Raw genomic sequence first — 20,861 nt, 5'->3', positions numbered from 1 at the left:
AGGGAATGTGGGTCAGCTTAGAGAAATGGTGAAGAAGGAGCTACCATTTACTGAGATTGCCAAACTCCCAGATCAGTTCCACCAAGGTCTTGGAAGGCCTTCTCCACCAGAAGAGACTAGTTGATGAACAATCTCTATATCCCTGTGCTGTCTGCTCACGGGATGCTTGGAATCACCATGTAGATGCTACATCTATCTACAGCACCTGAAGTTTTTCTAAAGACCATTTGCTAAGTATTTTAGTTTTCATAGGCTAGTCAGCCTCTGTGTGGACTTTAGGGGATCCATATTCTTGGTGTGAGAGGGGTTTTTTGTTCTACCAAAGGTATTTAGCCCTGTAAGGACTCACCTCCCTTTCCCTGACTCTGTACTGTTGGGCCAATTGTGTCAGATTGTGAACTTAGCCTCCCACTTATGGCATGAGATGCAATTACTACCTAGGTCAGAGGTAAATGATGGGAGAGACATTCTGGCCCCTGTGTGCTCGCTAGCTCTGTCTGTGTCTGTCACTTTCTTTTTACAAGAGTCACGAAGCAACTTTCACTGTGTGTCTTTTGTGTGATACTGAGATTTTTGTTTGTTTCTAACATAGAGAGCCATCAGGACTGTGTATTTTTTATGCGGGTCTGTGAAATTATGTTTTGTTAAATAAACCTTCGACAAACCTTGCTTCCAGGAGAGGGCTCAGTGACTTTTCAGTGTTTCTGGAAATCAGTTTCTATGTTGATAGCTAAACAATCAACTCACTTGGGGCTGACAGACATCTCAGCACAGCTCAGAATCTTGATGAGGTTCTAGGTTCTAGAAAGAATTAGCAAACACCTTAAAATCATGTCATTTTTAAAATTCTTACCTTTTGTTATGTGTGTGTATACACGCACATGCACATGTGGGTGCATGCCAGTGTGTGCAAGTGTCTGCACTTGCTGGAGTTGTAGTTACAGGTGACTGTGAATCACACTCTGGTCCTCTGGGAGAGCACAATGTGCTACTAACTGCTGTGTCCTCTCTCCAGCCCCATCATAAATTATTTCTATTCGTTCTCTCATTCAAGCATATAGCTACTGAGAGCCCACTATGTACGGACATCTAGTATATGCCTTGAAAACAGAGCAGAAACTGAAACAACCTTCTTTGCTCCTGGGGAACAGATGACACATGAGATAGACACTTCACCAATGCAATGGTGGGCAAATGCTATGGAGAAACGAAGAGCAAGAAAGATGGAAAGAAGTGTGTATGTGCGTATGCGTGTTTGTGTGCAAGGATGGCTCAATTTTCAAAACTTGTTCTGAAAGGCCTTCTGGAGATGGTATGATGTGAAGTCGTGAAGAAGTGGAGTAAGTAGAGGACAGTAGAGAACCTGAGGGCAGTGCACCCTGGGCAGAGGGAAAGGCCCTGATATAGCAGTGTGCCTGTAGCTGTGAGTGACAAGGTCAGTGAGGTCTGGGAGCAGGTAACGGGGAGGTAGTAGGACACAGAAGGAGAAGAGATGTCATCACTATATATAATTGTTAAGTTTCAAAGGACAAAGGGCTGAGGTGCTCTTTTAACACACCAGAGCAGACCTAGTCTCCAGGGTTTCCCAGCATCTTTCAGTCCCTACTGGTTACAGTGTATGGCTGGCATACCCTACCCTCTACCCTGAACACTTCAGCCCAGGGTGGGCTGCCTTTTCCCTAGAGGCTCTCTCCTATATAATCTGGACATTTTGGTTGCCTGCCTCTTTTTGGTCCCTTCAACTTCCTGGCTGATGCACCTGGCTCTCCTTACTCTCCTCCCCCTCCTGTCCCCACCTCTCCCACACTCAGTCCAGCTCAGTCTGGTCACATCCACTCTGGATTCTCTGACTCTGGCATCTATAATAAACTTTCATCTATAATAAACTTTCCCCTTCACTGTACCTAAGAGCACTCATGTCCTTCCTGTTTAATTTCTTTTTTATTCAACAATTATAACAGTACTAGTTATTATTTTATGCTATAATAATTATTAATAATTATTATGTTACTAGTATTTGACTTCTGCTCTGGGAAGTCAGAGGAGCCCTGGGCAGGTTCAAATGACCCAATTGGTACTTTAACAGATACCTTAACACCTGTGCTGAGAATAGAGCAAGGCAGTAAGGACAGCTGCGGGGGGGGGGGGGGTGTTAGCCAGCTGCTGCATTCCAGCTGAGATTTCTAGGATGCAGCAGGATGACACAGGGGATAAGATGAAGGGGATCCTGCAGGGTGGGGAGCTTACTCAGCTTACCCAGTTTGGGTGAAATAGATAGATTAGCTCTGAGAACACACAAAAAGAGTCTCGTTGAGCTTAGCTGAATGCAGACTTAGTAATAAAGGTTGGTGGTCCTCTCCGTCTCATGCACTGTCTTGTGTTTCCTGCCTGCGCTCATAATGAGCTCAGATGGGAAGGGGGAACACCACATGAAGGCTGGGTATCATCAGAGAGCTGCAAGGAGCATGCGCGCGTCAAGCCGGGAGAGGCTGCTGAAAAGGGAAGTGGAGCTAGCACTCAGAGTTTTATCTGCTTTATCCATAAAAGGAGATCAGACACTTCCCAGAAGCCCTGTACCCAGACTGGAGTGTACACTCTGTCCGTTTTCACTTCACATAGATTTATGTTGCCCCATTCATAGCATATACCAGTTCTTTACGCAGTCAGACTTCTGTTTACCCAAGTTGCTGAAACTCAAAATCCGCCTGCTCATTTTAACTTTTTACAATACATTTTGTCATTCCTGGGCCTTTCAGAAAGTAAACTCGAGGACCACATCAAGGCAGGTCAGTGTGTATGGCTCTCAAGAATGGCTCTGGCAGCTAATTACGATGCATGGATGTGTCCTGGGTTCCTCTTCAGAAGTGAACCTTAAACTGGCATTGGCAGGGTGACAAGTCAGGCAGCTGGAAAGCTGCCTCCAGCACCTATGCATCCAGAAAGCTACCAGGAGGTGGTGAGACCCTAAAGACCTGGTGAGCCATTTTGGCATCCTAGGACTCTATCCATTGTATTCTTAACTTTTGTCTTTACTGGGACCAGTTTTGGAAAGGGACCATTAATTAAGAACTCTTACCTTAACATGCACATTTGGAAACTAAGTAAAAATTTATTGTGGCAACAACATTAGGACTTGATTTCCTCGGGACCATGAACATTTAAATACCTACATGATAGACTTAGTAATAGCCAGGTTTGGTGTGCATCTGTAATCCTAGCACTCCAGAGGTTGCAGCAAGAGGATTTCAAGTTTGAGGACAGTTTAGACTCCATAGTAAAACCCTGTCTCAGAAGGCCAAGTCTTCTAATTGTTATTTTGTTTTAAATATTATTGTTTTGGAGACAGTGTCTCATGTAGCCCAGGTTCCTCGAAAACTCCTAGTCTTCCTGCCTCTACTTCTGTTTTGCTAGATTACAGCCATGCACAACCACCCTTAGTTTATGTGGATGTCTTCATGCTGCTTAGACAAACACTTTTCTGAAAGAACCACATCCCTGGCCCCTAGTCATTTAAAGGTCTTCTTTCTACCTTAACCAAATACTAGATTTTAAAGTAGCTCCTTTTACATTTTAAAAGCCAAGCGACCTGTTTTCTGTCTTTGGGCTTTCTACTGGAAAGGCAAGTTTAATTTTCTGGGGCTTGCAGCTCTCTTAGAGCTGGTATTAATATTGCTAGTATTTGCCAATAAATAATTAATTATACAGCAAATGACTAAATTTGGAACATAGGAACGACTCTCTAGAGGGAGCCCTAAGAAGAATGCTGTACTCAGAGGTTCTGGGGGCAGGGAGGCAAGTGCAAAGATGGTGTAAAGGCAACCGAGCAGCATCCATGGCTATACAGGTGGATTTTACCTATCAAACCGCCAAGACATTCTGTCCCAGAGCCCCTGGGTCACTAAGGTCATCTAGAAGCCCCTGTGGGGAAGATCTCCACACCCTTCTCTCTCTGTGAGGCAGAACCACAGAAGGTTTATTGATGGTTTAAAGTCAACCAGCCCAATGGCATTCCATAGAAGGAACTCTCTGCTGCCACACTTCAGGCCCAGCCCCTTAAGGATGGTGTCAGGGGCTCTGCTGGAACTCTTGTGCCTATGCCTCAGAAGGAGGAGCCACTTCCTATAACAAGAACCCCTGTAGGTTGGTGCCCAGAGCTTGGCTGGCACTACTCAGTGAGACTACAGACTTCTTTTCCTGTTTGAATTTTTTCCCTGTAAATCCCACATGCCAGCCTTGCTCTAGGGACTTGACTATTTCTCCCTGGGCTGCTAGAAACCAAACAGTGAACCAAGTAGGCAAGTTGTCTCCTGATGTCTAGAATAAGTCAATTAAGGTTTTTTTTTTTTAAGTTCAGAATTCTTTATTGTGTGTTGTGTTATAGATGAATTCTGCTTTATAAAGTCCTGTAAGCTTTCTCATCATCATTTCTGGACACTAAATGTCCCTGGGAACTAGAAAGGTGATTTAAAAATAGTTGCTTGTTACAAGCCCACAACCCTTTCCCAACCCACGTCAGGGTTAGCTTGGTTGCTTGCCTCTAAGTTATCCATCCCTGAGCTGGAATTTGTAGGAGCTTATGGGGAATGAACTTCTCCCCCTCCTGCCAACCCCAGCTGGAGCCTGGACTACTAGGCTACTCTCTACATAGACACTGCCTTCCTTTACCATCTGGTCTCTCCTTGGCTGCCAAGCCTCCTGCACTCCAGGACCAGAAACTTAAGAGGGAGGAGGTGGTGGGGTGAAGACAAGGAAAGGGAAGGAAATGGTAGGTGAGGTGGTTCTGGCCCTGCTCTGTAACTGGTCCAGAAATTCTCTGTCCCTTCTATGATGAAGACTGCCAGGCAGGGTAGTTAAGCAATAGGCCCAAACATCATCTCTCAGACTCGTATGAAAGAAAGGTGGCAGGGATGCTCCGGAAATGGCTGGCGGGTCATCTGTCTTGACGTGGTGACTTTCTGGAGGTAGCCACATGGTCTGTAGGCCACAGAGGGAAGCACAACTTAACAATGGGGTTAAAGCATGAAACAGTGACCGTATGATCCCCAAGACAATAGAGTTTAACTGGATAACCCGATCCTGTTCTGCAGAGCAATTTCTATAAACCAATCAACACTCTATTCCTTAGACTACTCGTGGCTGGATCTATTCCTTACCTCTTTTTTTTTTTTTTTTAAATATCTGAAACTAGGAAGACAAACTATGTTGTAATAAAGGATGAGCTAATCCCACAAAGTAACTACAGAGGGTTCTAGATACAATTCAAGCCAGTGGTTCCCACGTGCACTGCTCACTTTTCTTGGATCCCTTTTGGGTGAATCTGCCTCTTTAACCTGCTGGGATGATGCTTTGAGAGCCTTTTGTGGCTTTTTGGCGTGTACACCGGCGCGCAGTACGTGCGTGTGTGCTCCGCACGCAGGGAGGGAAAAAGCGCGCGGTCCAGGCTCTGCGTCACTCCCCGCACCTGGCCAGAGATTTGTTTAGTGGTGGCTAATCTGCGGAGGGCACTTCAGCCCGGGTGTTTTTCTGAGTCCCCGATTTTCCTGCCTGGAGTGCCAGCGTCCCATCCTGCTTCGGTTCCTGGTTTTTCCCCTCCTGCCATTCGACCCCAGTGCAAGAAGGATGATGCGGGGGAGGGCTGGTGGCTGGGTGGCCTGCGGGTGTGCTGCGCAGTGATCTTCCGGTCCGTTTCGGAGGAGTGCGTGCAGAGAAGCAGGATTCCTGCGGGAGCGCGGGCTCCACTACCACCTGCTGAGAGCCTCGCAGGCCAAAGCAGCCCCAGGCAGGGCTACCTGCTATAAATAAGCGGTCAAGAACCCGGTGTGTGACTACACATCCCGCCGCGAGGGCCGTAATCACTTGTGAGCACGCAGGGAATATTCTGGGCCAGGACTTCGCGCTGAGGCTGGATGGAGCGGCGATCGTTGCACCTTCCCCGAGCTCTCGTGGGGTGGCGCCAGGTGGCCCCTGGGCCGGCTGAGGATGGACCGCTGGGGAGCAAGGGGAGGGAGGCCGCGGAGGACCCGCACTGCAGCAGCTGTTGCTCGCCTGTGACTCGCCAGTCTGGGCTGAGTCCCTTAGCCAGAGTCGCGTGGTGAGGAAGGGAAGGGAGGGCATCTAGTCCTGTTCTTGGCTCCCGGGGGACCCACTAGGGAGATCCCGACTGCTGTCCCCCCTCCCCCGCCCCTTCTTCCCCCGCGCTCGCCCAGCCCGAGAGGAGGAAACGCGAGCGAGCCGCGCGCAGACACCTCCTCCTCCTCCTCAGCTACTGCTGTCGCCGCCGCCGGCCACACCGCGGAGCCTGTTGCTGCAAGCCACCTCGTACCCGCCGTCTCTTCAACCCGCAAGAGAAGCAGATACTGTGGAGCGGTCCCCATCCCAACAGCGTGGGGCCGCAAGAGCGCAGCCAGCTGAGGACCATAGACGCCCCGCCCGCCCAGGCCATCTTCTGGGTGCCCCGGAGCACCTGAGCGCCCCAGATCAGCCCCGAGTTCTGAGCGCGCCACCACACTGGTAGGTTCCACCTTGGGTCCTTAGGGTGCGGGACTCAAGCCCTTCACCTCCAGCACGCCCCTGAGTTCCCTTGCTGCAGAGAAGGCGCGGTCCCGCCACCCAAGGGCGTTGCTGTCGGGTCTCTAGGGGTGCTCTGGTGGGGGAGGGGGAAGAGGCAGGATTTCAGAGCATCTTATTGTCCCCTGCTTGGAGGGAACCGAAACCTTGATGCCTTCTGCGCTGTGACCAGGGTGCTCAGGTCCCCTGCTTCTCTTCTTCACATATCCCGCCCCCCCCCCTCCCGCCAAATATCACCGGGGCGCAAGTGTTTGTAAGGCATCCAGCCTTGGACGAGGCCGGTCAGAGTGACCCCAAGCCACCTTTTGAAAGTTCAGGGTACTTTGCAGCGGTAACTTTGGCAGCTTTTCGGTGCACGCAACATTTCTTTCTTTGGGCACATCCTGTGCTGGTCATTTTGAAACCCGGCTTAATTGTTTTCTAGCAGCTTCCGGGTTGCTACGCGAGTAAGAGGCTAACTCCAACTTCACTCCAACTTTCTTCTTTTCTAAAAGATGTGTCGTTTTGTTTGAAATCCACTTAGTTGTGGCGTTCCTGGTTGTGACTTTATTTTAAATGGCTTGTTCTCCGGAAGTTGCTTAAAAAGGAAAAGAAATTGAAAGTGATGATTGTTCTTCACAGCAAACATCCTAAGTGCCTTGGTACTGATGATGGCAGGCATTCACCTCCTACATACACCTCTCTTCCGTCCTCCTAGTGACTGCAAGCGTTCTTTTATTTAGAATCAGGTGTTGGGAGTTTTTGAATGACCTAATTTAAATGGGTCACACCCAGGAACTCAGCTGTCTCTACAAGTCTAAACTTCTAAACTTTTTGCATTGCATCTACATTGATGAAAGAGCCCTCTTTAAGCCCCCTAGATTTAATTGGGGATTCCTGTGAGTTGGAGAAAGGCTTTATTGTTTGTGGAGCCTGCTCGAGGTAGAAGGGGTGGGATGGGAGAAGAAAGGGCAGCTGTATCCAGAGGTAGGAATGCACCTCTTCGCAGCTACTTTTCAATCTCACTAGCTTTGCAATTGGGTTCTTTTCTCTTTTCTCAGCATTCACAGGGCTCCCCTTCTGCAGAATCAGTTCCTCCCGGGGAACCCTGAGGACTTTCTTAAGGAATCAGGAAGATGCATGAAAGAAAAGTGCTTTACCCCGGTTGGAAATGGGAAACTGGGCCTGTTTTGTTTTGTTTTGTTTTGTTTTGTTTTAAGTGTTTTCCTACCGAGTTATAGGGCCAACTCTCCAAGTTTATCTGTGAGTTGATGTGCCATGGTAGACACACCAGTGAGTAGGATGGTACCCCATAAAAGACTGCATATATTAACTGATGACCAAGGGACCAATGGTGGTGCAATGGACAGCCTAAAATCAGCAGAGGACCATTAAAAGGGATGCTTTGTGTGTGTGTGTGTGTGTGTGTGTGTGTGTGTGTGTGTGTGTACTTCTTCAGCAATTTACAAACCAGTAGAAAAGGGGGAAAAGCATCGTTGTAGTTATGATTTATTAATACCAAAGGAGAGCTTCGCAGTGGGCCTCCCCACCACAACCTACCCTTATGTGTCCTATGGAGAGCTCGAGGGGGTCCCTGACAACCCTTCTAACATATAAGGTCAACTTTCTCACAGTACCTGAGGAACTCTGGAGGAGATGGGTGGCGGGAGGATCACTGACTGTCCCCTATCTGCTCATTATCTAGCCTTTGTCAATCTCTGATCCTGCATTCCCAGAAGACTTGGACTAAGAAGACCATGGCCAAGGTGCAGAGCCAGGGGTTGGTAGGAGCTACTTGTGGCTCATTATTTTCTAGGATGTGCCCTTAGAGAAGGACTACCTAATTCCCTTCCCCCAACAGCTATTTGATAGAATAAGGGACAAGGAAGACAATGAGAATGCTTGGAGAATGCTGTTTTAAATATGCTTCTCTTTTCTCTCAGCAAATGAAAACTCCCAGAATCCCCCCACCCCAGGAGGCCTCAGTCCCAAATTTCTATATTCTCAAAAAAACTTGAAGCACTTATATGCTCATGTGAGGACCCGTGTGTGTGTGTGTGTGTGTGTGTGTGTGTGTGTGTGTGTGTGTGTGTGTGACAGTTATTTCGCCTTGCCCTTTCTGTGTCTGCTTTACTGCCCTTCTCAAGTTTAATGACTGAGGTAATCCCAGTACTTGAGCTGTCTCTCAGCCTTGTCCGCCCTGTTCTGTTCTTGGACATTAAATTTGGAGAAGCATAGTCTGTTCATTTAAAATGACAGAAAGGTTCCAGCACCAGGGTGTGTGGCAGGATTCACATCCCAAGAGCTAACGAAATGGACTCTGTCTTCAGAGCTGCTCCTGCACTAGCTGCTTTGCTGTCCTTGCCCCCCTTTCTTCCTTCTCAACCCTGTTCTTTCAATGAAAACATTTTAAAAGCAGATTTTTCACAAAAGATACGTTGGTTTCCATGGTCAAGAGTTCTGATATTTTTCAGTCAAAAAAATCAATTTGATTGGTTCGTAGGTCTAAAGGCAATGGCTCCCTTCTCAAGCTGCAAATACGTAGGAAAGTTTTAGATCGTATGAAATAATCTTAATACTAGGCTTTGATGAGATCAGGAAGAGTATAGGAAATACGCCTTAGTACTAACTAATACAATTAATTCTGAGTTTGATGTTCCAATAACAGCAACCATTTGTCTCTTACAAGACAATACCTATTTTGGGTGTACTCTCTAATACTGTGGAAGGAAGAGGCTCAGGAGGACCAAGGTCAACTTTGGCTATGTAGTGAGTTTGTGGCCTTCCTTGATGACAAGCAATTCTAGCCCTAACCCCCCGAACCAACCAAACAACACCTCCCCCAAAAGATGACAAGTTCATTTAACTTCAAATCATTATTCGTTTCTTAACAGGATGGTACACACCTGCAATTCCAACTACCGTAGAAGCTGAGGCAGGAGGATGGAGAGTTGGAAGCCAACCTAGTTAATTAAGCAATATCCTGTCTTAAAATGAAAGGCAAAAGGGACTGGGGATATAGCTCAATGTTGGAGTGACTGCCTAGTGTGGATGAGGCCCTAGGTTCAATACCTAGCAGAGAAATAAAAACATAATAGCAAAGCAAATATTACATGGAATAAATGAATCTGTACTTCCAAAGTAAGACAATACTAATGGGCTTGTCAGAATTTATGAACATAAACATTTAGAGTACTTAAAACATGCCCAGAACTGAATTAAAATTACTGGTATTTATTATTCTGTTCACTTACTTTATATTTTAACTCTGACATTAAGCTTGAAATTCTAAGGCCATGGAAAATTTAGGTAGAACAAACAAGTTACCCCAATCATAAAGATGCTTGAGTGGTAACCATTCTATTTGAGTGAGAAGAACAGGAGCTGAACACAGGACAGGTCTGGACTCAAATCTCGCCTTCACCATTTATTAGAGAGGTAACCCCTCCTGTGAAATGGGAAGATAAAGTGGAGCCCCCTCAGTTGTGGGCATCTGCATCAAATGTCCAGAGGTCGTTAGCTACAAGTGTTTCTCCAGCAGCGAAGGGTAAGCATGAACCCAAGAGCCAGAAGAGCCAGGTTCAAGTCCCCATTCTGTACTTAAACATTTGACCTTGGCAAGTGCCCTCACAGTTTCTTCACTCAGTTGTCTGTGGTGGCTTTGAGTTACATCAGTTAATGGATACAGAGCACTGTGTTGTGTTGAATGTTGTTACTACTCGAAGCAGTCAGGCAGGAGGGGGGGTTATTCATAACCTGTATAACAGAGTATAAGACAATATAGGAAGTGGGCACGACAGGCTACAGGACTGGCTTGAATTAGCTCTGACTTATGTAAGAAGTCATTCCAAAATGTCATCACTGTAACTAAAGTACCCGAGGCTGAAAACTTTGATGTTCAAGACAGGGTCTCAGTGTGTAACCCTGTCTGTCCTGAAACTCACTATGTAGACCAAGCTGGCCTTGAACTCACAGAGATCCACCTGCCTCTACCTCCCAAGTGCTAAAAAAGTAAAGGCATGTACCATCATACCCTGTTGGCTAGACACTTTTTAAAAGGGGGGGGGGGAAGCCTATTTGGCTTCAATTTCTGGTGAGATCCCGAACCCCCTGTTTGCTGGTTTGTTTTTATCAACTTGACACAAACTAAGAATCACCCGAGAAGACTGTTGGTTCAGGAACCATCACCATCAGATTGGCTTGTGAGCATATTCTTATTTGTGACATGGGCGGTCACAGCCCATTGTAGGTGGAGCTGCCCCTACTCAGGTGGTTGTAGATTGTATACTAAATCAAGCTGAGCAGGCCATGGGGTGCAAGCCAATACGCAGTATTCCTCCATGGTCTTGGCTTCAATTCCTGCCTCCAGGTTCTTATCTTTTTTTTTTTAAGATTTATTTATTTATTTATTATATATAAGTACACTGTAGCTGTCTTCAGATACACCAGAAGAGGGCATCGGATCTCTTTACAGATGGTTGTGAGCCACCATGTGGTTGCTGGGAATTGAACTCAGGACCTCTGGAAGAGCAGTCGGGTGCTCTTAACCGCTGAGCCATCTCTCCAGCCCTCCAGGTTCTTCTTTTTCTTTCTTTATTTTTTTCTTTTTTCGGAGCTGGGGACTGAACCCAGGGCCTTGCTTGCTAGGCAAGCGCTCTACCACTGAGCCAAATCCCCAACCCTGCCCTCTAGGTTCTTATCTTAAGCTCTTGTCCTGCCTTCCCTCAGTAGTGGGTTGTGATGTTGAAGTGTAAGCCAAATAGACCCTTCCCCCCTTAAAGTTGCTTTTGGTCAGTGTCTTACCACAGCAACAGAAACCAAACTAGGATGTCAAGAAACAGACATATGGTAAGGGCACCCTGGCTGTGACATAATGATGGCGAATAGCATCACAAAGTTGAGGATGTGTGAGAAGTAGAGGTCTTGAGTAAAGAGGGGGAGTAGTAAAGAGGGGAGAGGCCAGACAGACTCCTTTGTAGTAACCCCCTTTTGTGAGAACTAATATATTCTTGCAGGAGTAACTCACCACATGAGAGGGTATTTATCTCTTCATGAGGGGGGGGGCCTCCATTCAACCACCCAACAGTAGGCCCTACCTCTTAAGGGTTCCATCCCTTTTTTAATGCCATCACTTCGAGTGCCAGGGCATCCACCCCAACTACATTGAGCCCTGGTACCCTTCTGCAGTACTTGGGCAGGTGACAGCTGGAACTCCCCAGGTCAGCTATTGAAAAATCCTGTCCTACCCTCTGTGGTTTGCTGGGATGGGTTGCTATGGAGCCAGGAAGAAAGAGGGTTCCCACTGCACAGCTTCTGAACCCGGATTTCTCTTGTTCTTAGCCATCATGTACTTCCCCCACATTTTTGTCCTCAAATCGAAGACGGCTTTATCTCCTCACACAATGTGGAGGACATTTGGTATCTTGCATTATGGAAATCGCAGTCACCAGATTTTTAGAAACAGAAGAAACTTGGAGACGATCTTATTTTATTCCCCTATAAGAATAAACTTCAGATTTGGAGAAGTTAAGAGACCTGCTTTTTTAACTTCACTCTTGAAAGTGTTCTCATGGGGGAAATGGAGGTTCTTTCCAGCTTGTGGATAGGAGTCAGGGGCCTGGACTGTCCCAAATCTGTCACTTAATTTAGACAAGCCACTTCTCTAGGACCTAGTCACTTCATTTCATATATGAGGGGAATTCCTAAATGGCTTGAAAGGACCTGCTCTCTTTAAAGTTTTATGATCCTAAGTGCATCCTTTCAGGGGTACCAGATCTTGTTAACAAGATTATTGAAAGGGCTCCAGGAAAAGCACGCTCTTGTGTTTGGGTAGCCACATTTAAAGCTTATCTGAGAGGTTCAGGCTTGTACACACATGACTTTACTAAAAAGAGCCTAGGAACAGGTCAAGATGTTTACTGCTATGGTTACAAGACAGAAGGGACCTCAGTATAGGTGGTTCACACAGTAACTTAAAATGCAAAATGTTCGCTCCTGAAAGTGAGGTGACTTGAGATAGTTCTGAAAACAATGAGGTAATTTTGCTAATATTATAGGATATTTCATTTATTTCATGACACTTTTGATTGAAAAATAATATGATTATTTACCTAGCCTAAGTTACCCCTAAATCTCCTTGCATTAGTTACTTTTCTTGTTGCTTTAACAAAATACCAAGCAGAAGCAACTGAAGGGGGAAGACTTCATTCTGGATCATGAGCTCAAGAAATACCAGTTCATCATGGTGGGTAGAGTTGGCCAACCTGTGTTGCTGTGATTGGCAGGAGGAAAGGGGCCAGCCTGTGTTTTGGGAAGCATGGTGAGACTCTTTACATCTTGACAGAATGGGAAAAGAGAGTGGGCTGAAACCAGAGGTGGATATAGCTTTAGTGTCCTGTCCCCAGCAGCCAGCCCACTTCTGTCTCCAGTTGGACCACACATCTCAAAGGTCACACAACTTCCCCAAATGGCAGCACCCACTACTTAGAACAGAAGCCTGCGGGGGCCAGTTCATATAAACCATAACACTTATGTTAGGATAATCTGAATTACTCAGAAATAATTATGTATGGTATTGAGCTTCAGTTTGATTCTTTTTCTAAGCAGTATTAAGGTCTAACCTCTTTTCACAGACAGGCCAGGATCCTGTGCAGGTGGTTGGAAAGTGAGGCACCTGAAGTATTCAAATACTTTTTTGCCAATAAAATGACAGAACTAATTCAATGAGGGATTGTTCACAGAGGGACTGAAATGACAAGAAAGCAGAAAGTGGTTTTGTCGTGCTTGTTGCCACCTGATTTTAAAGTACATTACCTAAAATAATTGATAGACTCAGGCCTGTCCTTTGTGCTGATTCTAGAGTTTCTTTAAACACATCTTGGGATTAGCAGCTGTCAACAGTTAGAACTTAAAGCAGATTCAGTTACAGTACTGGACGTCAAGCCAGGCTTTTATCTGTAAAAGGGGAGAGAATATTATTTACTGGACTATGAACTTTAAGGCTATCTGTTACCAAGAGTGGCTGTGCACTAGACTAGAGGATGAGAGGGAGAGATTCCCACTTTCATAAAATATTTTCAGGCATGAAATAATATATTGCTTTATTGTTGAAGGTTTGAATATTTAAAATGGGAAAAAAAAGCCAACCTATAGCACCGGGGCTTGAGAGGTTCCTCAGTTAGGAGTGTATACTACTCTTTAAGAAGACTAGAGCTTGATTTTTAACACTTTGGGTGGCTCACAACTGCCTGTAAGTCCAGCTCCAGAGAAACCTAATACCTTTGACCTCCAAGGGCCCCTGCATTCATGTGCACATATCATACACATACACATAGTTAGAAATAATAAAAAAACTTGAAAATTAGTTCTAAGCTATGTTCAAACTACAAAATGTTACTTTTAGAATACATACATGTATAAAATATGTACATACATATATATGAAATATGGGAAAACAGAGTAAAGAACAGACTTCCTTTCTATCTTAGAAAAGGTTTAAAATTTGAATATTGATTTTTTTCTAACCCCAAACCTTAGCAGTTTATAAAGCTTGCAATCCTGTTAAAGGAGCCTATTCAGACTCTTAAAATCAACACAATGCTGGGGCTCAGAGTTTAGTAATAGAAAGGACGTACTGCTGGTGGCTCTGACTTACTAGGAAGAAAGTGGCTGTGGTTGCTTTAGCAGTGCTGTAAATATTTAGACTGGAATCAAAGGATGAAAGTGGGGCTGATTGAGAGATGATTCTCCTCTTTGGGTCTCTGTTTCTACACATCTCCTGAGCAGACACCGAAGGCCTTTGTTCTGAACTAATTCCTCATCATGTTTCTACTGTAAACATCTATGGTTGATAAAAACAGTGACTTCCTCTGGTGCAAGATGGATGGATGGACTTCTCCCCATAATGCAGTTCCCTAAGCCAGCTTCTTTTACTAGAATTCATTGTGACAGGTGTCATCTGGCCTGTGGAAGTTGGGAAATTAGCATCAATGCTGACTCTGGTCATTGCTGTTAGTCCTTAACCTTCCAGGCAGGAATCTTATTTCTTCCCTTAGCAGTTTATCTGTGAAGGCCAGCTTGTCAGCTACAAGTGCTTTCATGTGCACATACCCACACATATATGTGTGTGGCCCCTTACAGTCAGTGATAAGTTTGATGTTCTAAAGAGGGGAATGGAACAGCATGTACTGTGGCACCAGGCCATGAGAAACTACATCTTAGTCGGGGACTGTGACTGTATCTCTATCTTAAGAGCCAAGAAGTGTACAGAACTGGATATTAGAGAGAATAGGCTTGGGAGTCCAAGAGAATGCTCATGTTGTAGAGCTCATGGCATGTGGTGACTGGTAGAACAGCAGAAGCATTCCCTAGGGGAGAGAAAGGTCAGATATATTTATATGGTAGAGTCAGGACTGATGGAATGGCAGAGGAATCTCAGAGCCTGTGGTCAGTGCTGTCATATCCACCCGTAATGCTGCCAGAAGGTCCACATGGCAAAAGCTTGGCCTTTGAGAAGCCACTCCTGGGAGGTGAGGGGACTGTTAATAGGTGAGCCTTGTGGGGTGGGGATGGGGTCTCTAAGTTATTTAAGACTGTGCCCTTGAAGAAGATGGTGGGACCCCAGGCCCTTCCTTGTCCTCTCTTCTGTTCCTGTGAATTAAGTGGTATAGCTGCCACACCTTCCTGCCAAGATGTCTCTCATTTAAGAGTAACAATGCAGCCAAGCCATCGCAGTCTGAAGGTCTTCAGTCTTAAGCCAAAGCAAAGTTTTTCTCATTCTAAGTTGGTTGTCTTAGGTGTTTGCTCTAGGAGGGGAAAGCAGTGAGCAGAGTAAACGGACAGTGGTGCTGGAGGAGACGTTCTAGGAAGGGGGGTGGGGAGATGAGGCTGAGTTGTAAAACAACGATAGTCAGGCTGAGGTGCTTATCAGCAAAGAAGATGAGATAGAAGTATGAACTTGAACTCAGAAAAGAATCTGTGAGAAAAATATCTGGAACTTATTAGAGTGTCTGTGGTCAGCTCATTTTGTATGTGGGGTTAGTAGTCAAGATGGCAGCCTCTGGGACCAGATGCTAACTCTTCCATGTCACTTTGTGACAAGCTCTTCAAGAACGTTGATCTCCTGGTTCATAAGAGTTGCCTCAAGACAACACTAGGTGTGTGTAAAATTGCCAGTAACGTTGGGTATTTGAATGTGCTTGTTGGCACTAAAAGATAATGTTGGCTAAGGAAAAAGCAGGTGTAATAAGGGGAGAGAATGGGGTCAGAGGTTGTGGACCTTCAGGTAACAGGAAAACAAGCACCCAACAGGTAAGGCAAGAGCCGGAAAAGTCTCAAAAGGGAACTATACAAAGGCTGGGGAAATGGTTGGGTAAGCGCTTGTCATGCAAGTGTGAGGACCAGAGTTATGATCACCAAAACCCTCAAACATGCTGGCTGGACATGTAATTACCTGTAATTACAGACTGGGAAGGTAGAGACAGGGGATCCTCAGACCAAGCTGGTTATGGAAACTCGCTGTATTGGGAAGCTCTGAGCTTGATTGAGAAACCCTGCCTAAATGAATAAGCTGGAACCGTGCTGGGGAATGATTGTCAACAGCAACATCCGTCCTCCGTGTACACTTCCACCTATGTTCACTGCACACGTGCACACACATATGTACACAAGGTTATGATAATAGGAAAACAGAAAGAAGAAGGCAGGTGTGGCCTGCCTGGGAAAGCCATCCGAGGGAGCAGGGCGGTAGGACCACTTTGCTGTCTTTGGATTTCACAACCCGGAAGACCTGCTTTAATGCATGCAGTATGAGTGGTGTTCCAGTGCAGGTGAGGACGCAAGCAGAAATGGGTGGGCAACTGGGAGAGAAGGCAGCAAGAAGAAAATATCTGGGAGAGATTTGTGTGAGAAAATGAAAAGGAAGACTTGAGGCTGAAGGTGGTTCGAAGTCAAGGAAAAATGCCCATTCTTCTCATCCTTCGGTGTCATCAACCTTTGAGGACAAGAGATGATTCTCTCGTACTTTATTTAAGATGAGGCCCCACTCTGTGTCAGACTTAGAGTCAGGTAGTTTTAGATATCCTTGAGGAGGCCCTACTGTGTGTCAGGTAGTGGGGAGTCAGAGCGAAGAAGACAGGTGCAGTCCCTTCCTGGAGATTCTCCTGTGTCAGATCAGTACTCCACAGGGAGGCATGGATTCAAGGCTGGGTCAGGGTAGAGGTGAATAGAGCTTGAGATGCTATAAGCCATTGAGTTTGCACAAAAGGCTTTCACCATCCCCTGGGATGAGCTTTAAAGCTTAAGGTAAATCAAGGATAGATGCTGATGTTACAGAAAGGAAGTGAATCAAGAGAGTTTGGGTTTAGAAAAGATACTATTGACATCTGTTGATAAAGTGGCAATGGTTAAAGTGTGGGCTTGTAGTTCATGGATCAAACTAATCTTTACCTTAGTGTTTAGAACATGATAAGTACCAAGGATATGTTAACAGAGTATGAATTTGTGAGTTGAGCCTCTCCTGTGTGTATCACGTAGTTTTATCTGCACCACTTTGTGTTCTCGGCTGACTGAAAGCATGCACCCGCCCAAGCTCTATCTCAGATCCGAGGATAAAAGACACAGCCACACTGGCTTGTTTTAAAACTGGCTTATTGGCAGCTCTATGGTCAGGCTCTTCGAAGCCTTCTGCAGCTAGTTGCCCTTACCATCACTCCTAGCTCAACATCTCTAAATCTGCCCTCAGCTTACTTGCCCAGTTACCTTCTGTGTAGCCCATTGGTCTTGCTGCCCAAGACACTTTCGATCGCTTTCCCTCTCTGCCTACATTTTGGAAGATCTCCCCTGTAGCTCCAAGTCTGCCTTGTTTCTCTTCCCCAAGTATCTCAATTCTCTTCCTCTTTCCTAGACCATGGGAACCTGGAAGTCCCGCCTCTTTCTTTCTGCCCAACTATTAGCCACTGGCATTTTTATTAATAGATCAAAAACCAATTGGGGGCAAGGACCTTCAGCGTCAGTAAACAAATTCCTGATCAAAGTATCAGAACCAACCCCTTTACATCTGTGGTTCTCAACCTCTGGGTCGAAACTCTTTTGGGAGATCATATATCAGACATCCCGCACATCAGGTATTTACATCATGATTCATAACAGTAGAAAAATTACCGTTATGAAGTAGCTACAAAATAATTTTATGATTGGGGTCCTCACAACATGAGGAACTATATTAAAGGGTCACGGCATCAGAAAGGTTGAGAGCCTCTGCTTTACACAGATTCCAGAGGGGCCCTTTACATGTTGAGTATTGGAGACTCAGCTTTCTCATGCCCATGCCCATGTCCTTGAGTATGTCTCAGTTTCTTTCCATCTCCTTTCTTTCTCCTGATGCTAGTGCTTAACATTATTATTAAAATAATATTATAACACCATCTTAATTATAATTAATTATAATTAATAAACACCACCTCTTGGTGCTAGAGAGATGGCTCAGTAGTTAAGAGCGGTGGCTGCTCTTACAGAGGACCCAGTTTGGTTCCAAGCACCCACATGGAGGCTTATAACCATCTATAACTCTAGTTCCCAGGGGACTCTGTGCCCCTTTGTGGCCTCCTGGGGTACCAGACATTCAATGTGGTACACATACATATATTCAGGCAAGAACATTCACATACATTTTAAAAAGTAAGCCAAATAAAACCCCCAACAAACAAACAAAAAAACCTGTCTATCTTTGCTTCAAAAAAAAAAATCAAGTAAAGTTAAAAAAGATTTGGGGCTGGGGATTTAGCTCAGTGGTAGAGCGCTTAACTAGGAAGCGCAAGGCCCTGGGTTCGGTCCCCAGCTCCGAAAAAAAGAACCAAAAAAAAAAAAAAAGATTTGCTTGTGACCTGGGGCTTAGTGGTAGGACAGTAGCCTAGAATGAACGAGGTCCTGGGTTTTTGTTGAAAACCTAAATTTGAAGGTATCCTAACCTAAGTGATTAGGTCAACTGTTAAAAATGGGTCCACTTCAGAAAACTATGAAGAGTGATGGTTGATACTTTTTTTCCTCACAGGATTCCTTTGGGGGTGGATTACCGCTACTAAGTTTTATTGTCTTGGTAAAATTCCATGACACTGTAACTGTCAGAGCCATCTCATTTTCTCCTGTGCTCTTAATGTGTGTGTGTGTGTGTGTGTGTGTGTGTGTTAGATTTATTCATTGTATGTGTGAGTGTGTTTGTTTGCATGTATGTCTGTGCGTCATGTGCATGCTTAGAACTTGCAAAGGTGAGAAGGAGGTATCAGATCCCCTGGAACTGGAGTTACAGATGGCTGTGAACCAACATGTGGGAGCTGGGAACTAAGCTCACGTCCTCCGTAAGAGCAACAAGTGGTCCTAACCTGAGCATCTCTCTAGCCCGCCTCCTGCACCATACTTTTCTCCCCCTGACAAATATGAGGCTCCTAGTCTCCAACAGACTCCCGGGAGGGTCTTTGTGTCCCACAGTGAGTGTAACAGTTACACCATTTTCAGGTGTAACTGGTTAATTTTAGGTGCAGTACAACTTCAGGAAATCTCACTCTGGGCAGGGTTGATTCGAACAAATATCTATTTCTTCTTACATTTTACTTTCAAACTGTTAAATTCCAGAATAACAACTCGGCAAGTAGCTGTCGCTGTGGCTTCATTAAATCCTAATGCCCTGTTTGTTTGTTTGTTTGTTTTTTTTCTCTCTCTCCCAGGATGCTGCCCTCAGAAGCATGTGAAATAGATTACTTCATTTATAGTAGGAAAATAGTAGCAAGCTTTCTTGGCTTTCCAGACCTCTCCCAAGATGGAGGCAATCACATTCACAGCGAGGAAGCATCCGTTCCCTAACGAGGTTTCGGTGGACTTCGGCTTGCAGCTAGTGGGCTCCTTACCCGTGCATTCTCTCACTACAATGCCCATGCTGCCGTGGGTGGTAGCCGAGGTACGAAGACTCAGTGGCCAGTGCTCCAAAAAGGAGCCTGGGATGAAGCAAGTCCGCCTTTGGGTTTCGCCCTCCGGACTACGGTGCGAACCTGACCTGAGGAAAAGTCAACCGTGGGACCCCCTGATCTGTTCCAGCATCTTTGAGTGCAAGCCTCAGCGTGTTCACAAACTGATTCACAACAGTCAGGACCCGAGCTACTTCGCTTGTCTCATTAAGGAGGACGCTGCCCACCAGCAGAGCCTCTGCTATGTATTTAAAGCAGATGATCAAACAAAAGTAAGTTGAGACGGGGATCAAAAGATAAGGCATGGGTGGTCAGAGTCAGGGTCAGGGCGCTCGTTTCAAGTATACGGGGAGTAATGAGAAAACGCTGCCATTATACAGAGATTGCATAACAGAATGTGGGGCTTATGGGGATCGTTTATAGTGTTTGTTGAAGGATGTTTATAATATATATTTAAAATGATAAGCTTTGGGGTTCAAACATTCAACAGAAAAACCTGACTAGAATTATAGATAAGAGCTGCATTGTCAGGGCTCATGTTACTCAAGGCTTTTGTTTCAAAACTTCAGTGGCTCTCCAGTTGCAATGCAAGTGTGAACCATGGGTGATGGAGGTTAAAGTTAAAAAAAAAAAATGGTTCAGTGTCTGGTGGTTCTCAAGACTGCGTTTCTCATAAGTGACCAGGTGAAGGACAGGCTGTTCCATTGTGAATTGCATTTTGAGTAGCAAAGTTCTAGGTCAGTGATCCCCACATTCTTTAAGAAAAAAATTAAGTTATTAATAAACCACTAAGAAAAATTATAGTTATTTAAAACCACATAAATATGTTTTTAGTCAGTTTCCCAAGGCACCAATAACATTTACTCATACAGAGGTCATTGCTAAGAACAGGAGCTATGAATCTTAAGTTTTGATACAATCAGGACTCTTTTTGTGCCTTTTTCCTGTCACCAGCTTCTGGTCAGGTCTCATCATCCCGGTATTATGATGTGTCTGAGAGGAATGTATGAGGTGAGGTTACCACTCTGCCATTTCCTGCCTGTTTCCACTTGCATGGCGACCAGAATTATTCGTAGTTCTTTGCAGGCCTCACTTCAAGGTGCCCAGTCATTTCATGAATATCAGTGCATGTAAAAATGAAAATAGAATCTAGGTAGGCACTTTCTCAACTGGACCCATGGAGGGAAATAATACCCAAGAGACAGTCATGGGTGTCACAGCTAACCCCACGACTGACACGACAAATATGTCTGCTGTTTCAGGTGCTGGGCATAAGCATCCTGATGTAACTGGAGCCACTTGTACCAAGTGAAGTTAAGGAAATGTCAGTACAGTCTGAGGTCTTCATGCTTTCCTTTC

General features: G+C 45.3%; 1 protein-coding gene across 4 annotated transcripts in view; it reads left to right on the top strand.

Annotated features, from left to right (window-relative positions):
- Positions 1 to 6,239: 6,239 nt before the first annotated feature.
- Tbc1d1 (TBC1 domain family member 1) overlaps positions 6,240 to 20,861 on the top strand; it is a 201,924-nt gene continuing 187,302 nt past the window's right edge. For all 4 annotated transcript variants that reach the window (XM_087583787.1, NM_001427317.1, XM_087583792.1 and 1 more), the window contains 2 exon segments: positions 6,240 to 6,510; positions 19,266 to 19,774. In XM_087583787.1, the coding sequence (XP_087439913.1) occupies positions 19,358 to 19,774 (417 nt within the window). In that variant the 5' untranslated portion in view covers positions 6,240 to 6,510; positions 19,266 to 19,357.

This window comes from Rattus norvegicus, chromosome 14, assembly GCF_021556685.1.
Source record: "Rattus norvegicus strain SHRSP/BbbUtx chromosome 14, alternate assembly SHRSP_T2T, whole genome shotgun sequence".
Lineage (NCBI taxonomy): Eukaryota > Metazoa > Chordata > Mammalia > Rodentia > Muridae > Rattus > Rattus norvegicus.
This window is presented reverse-complemented; position numbering and strand designations above follow the sequence as displayed.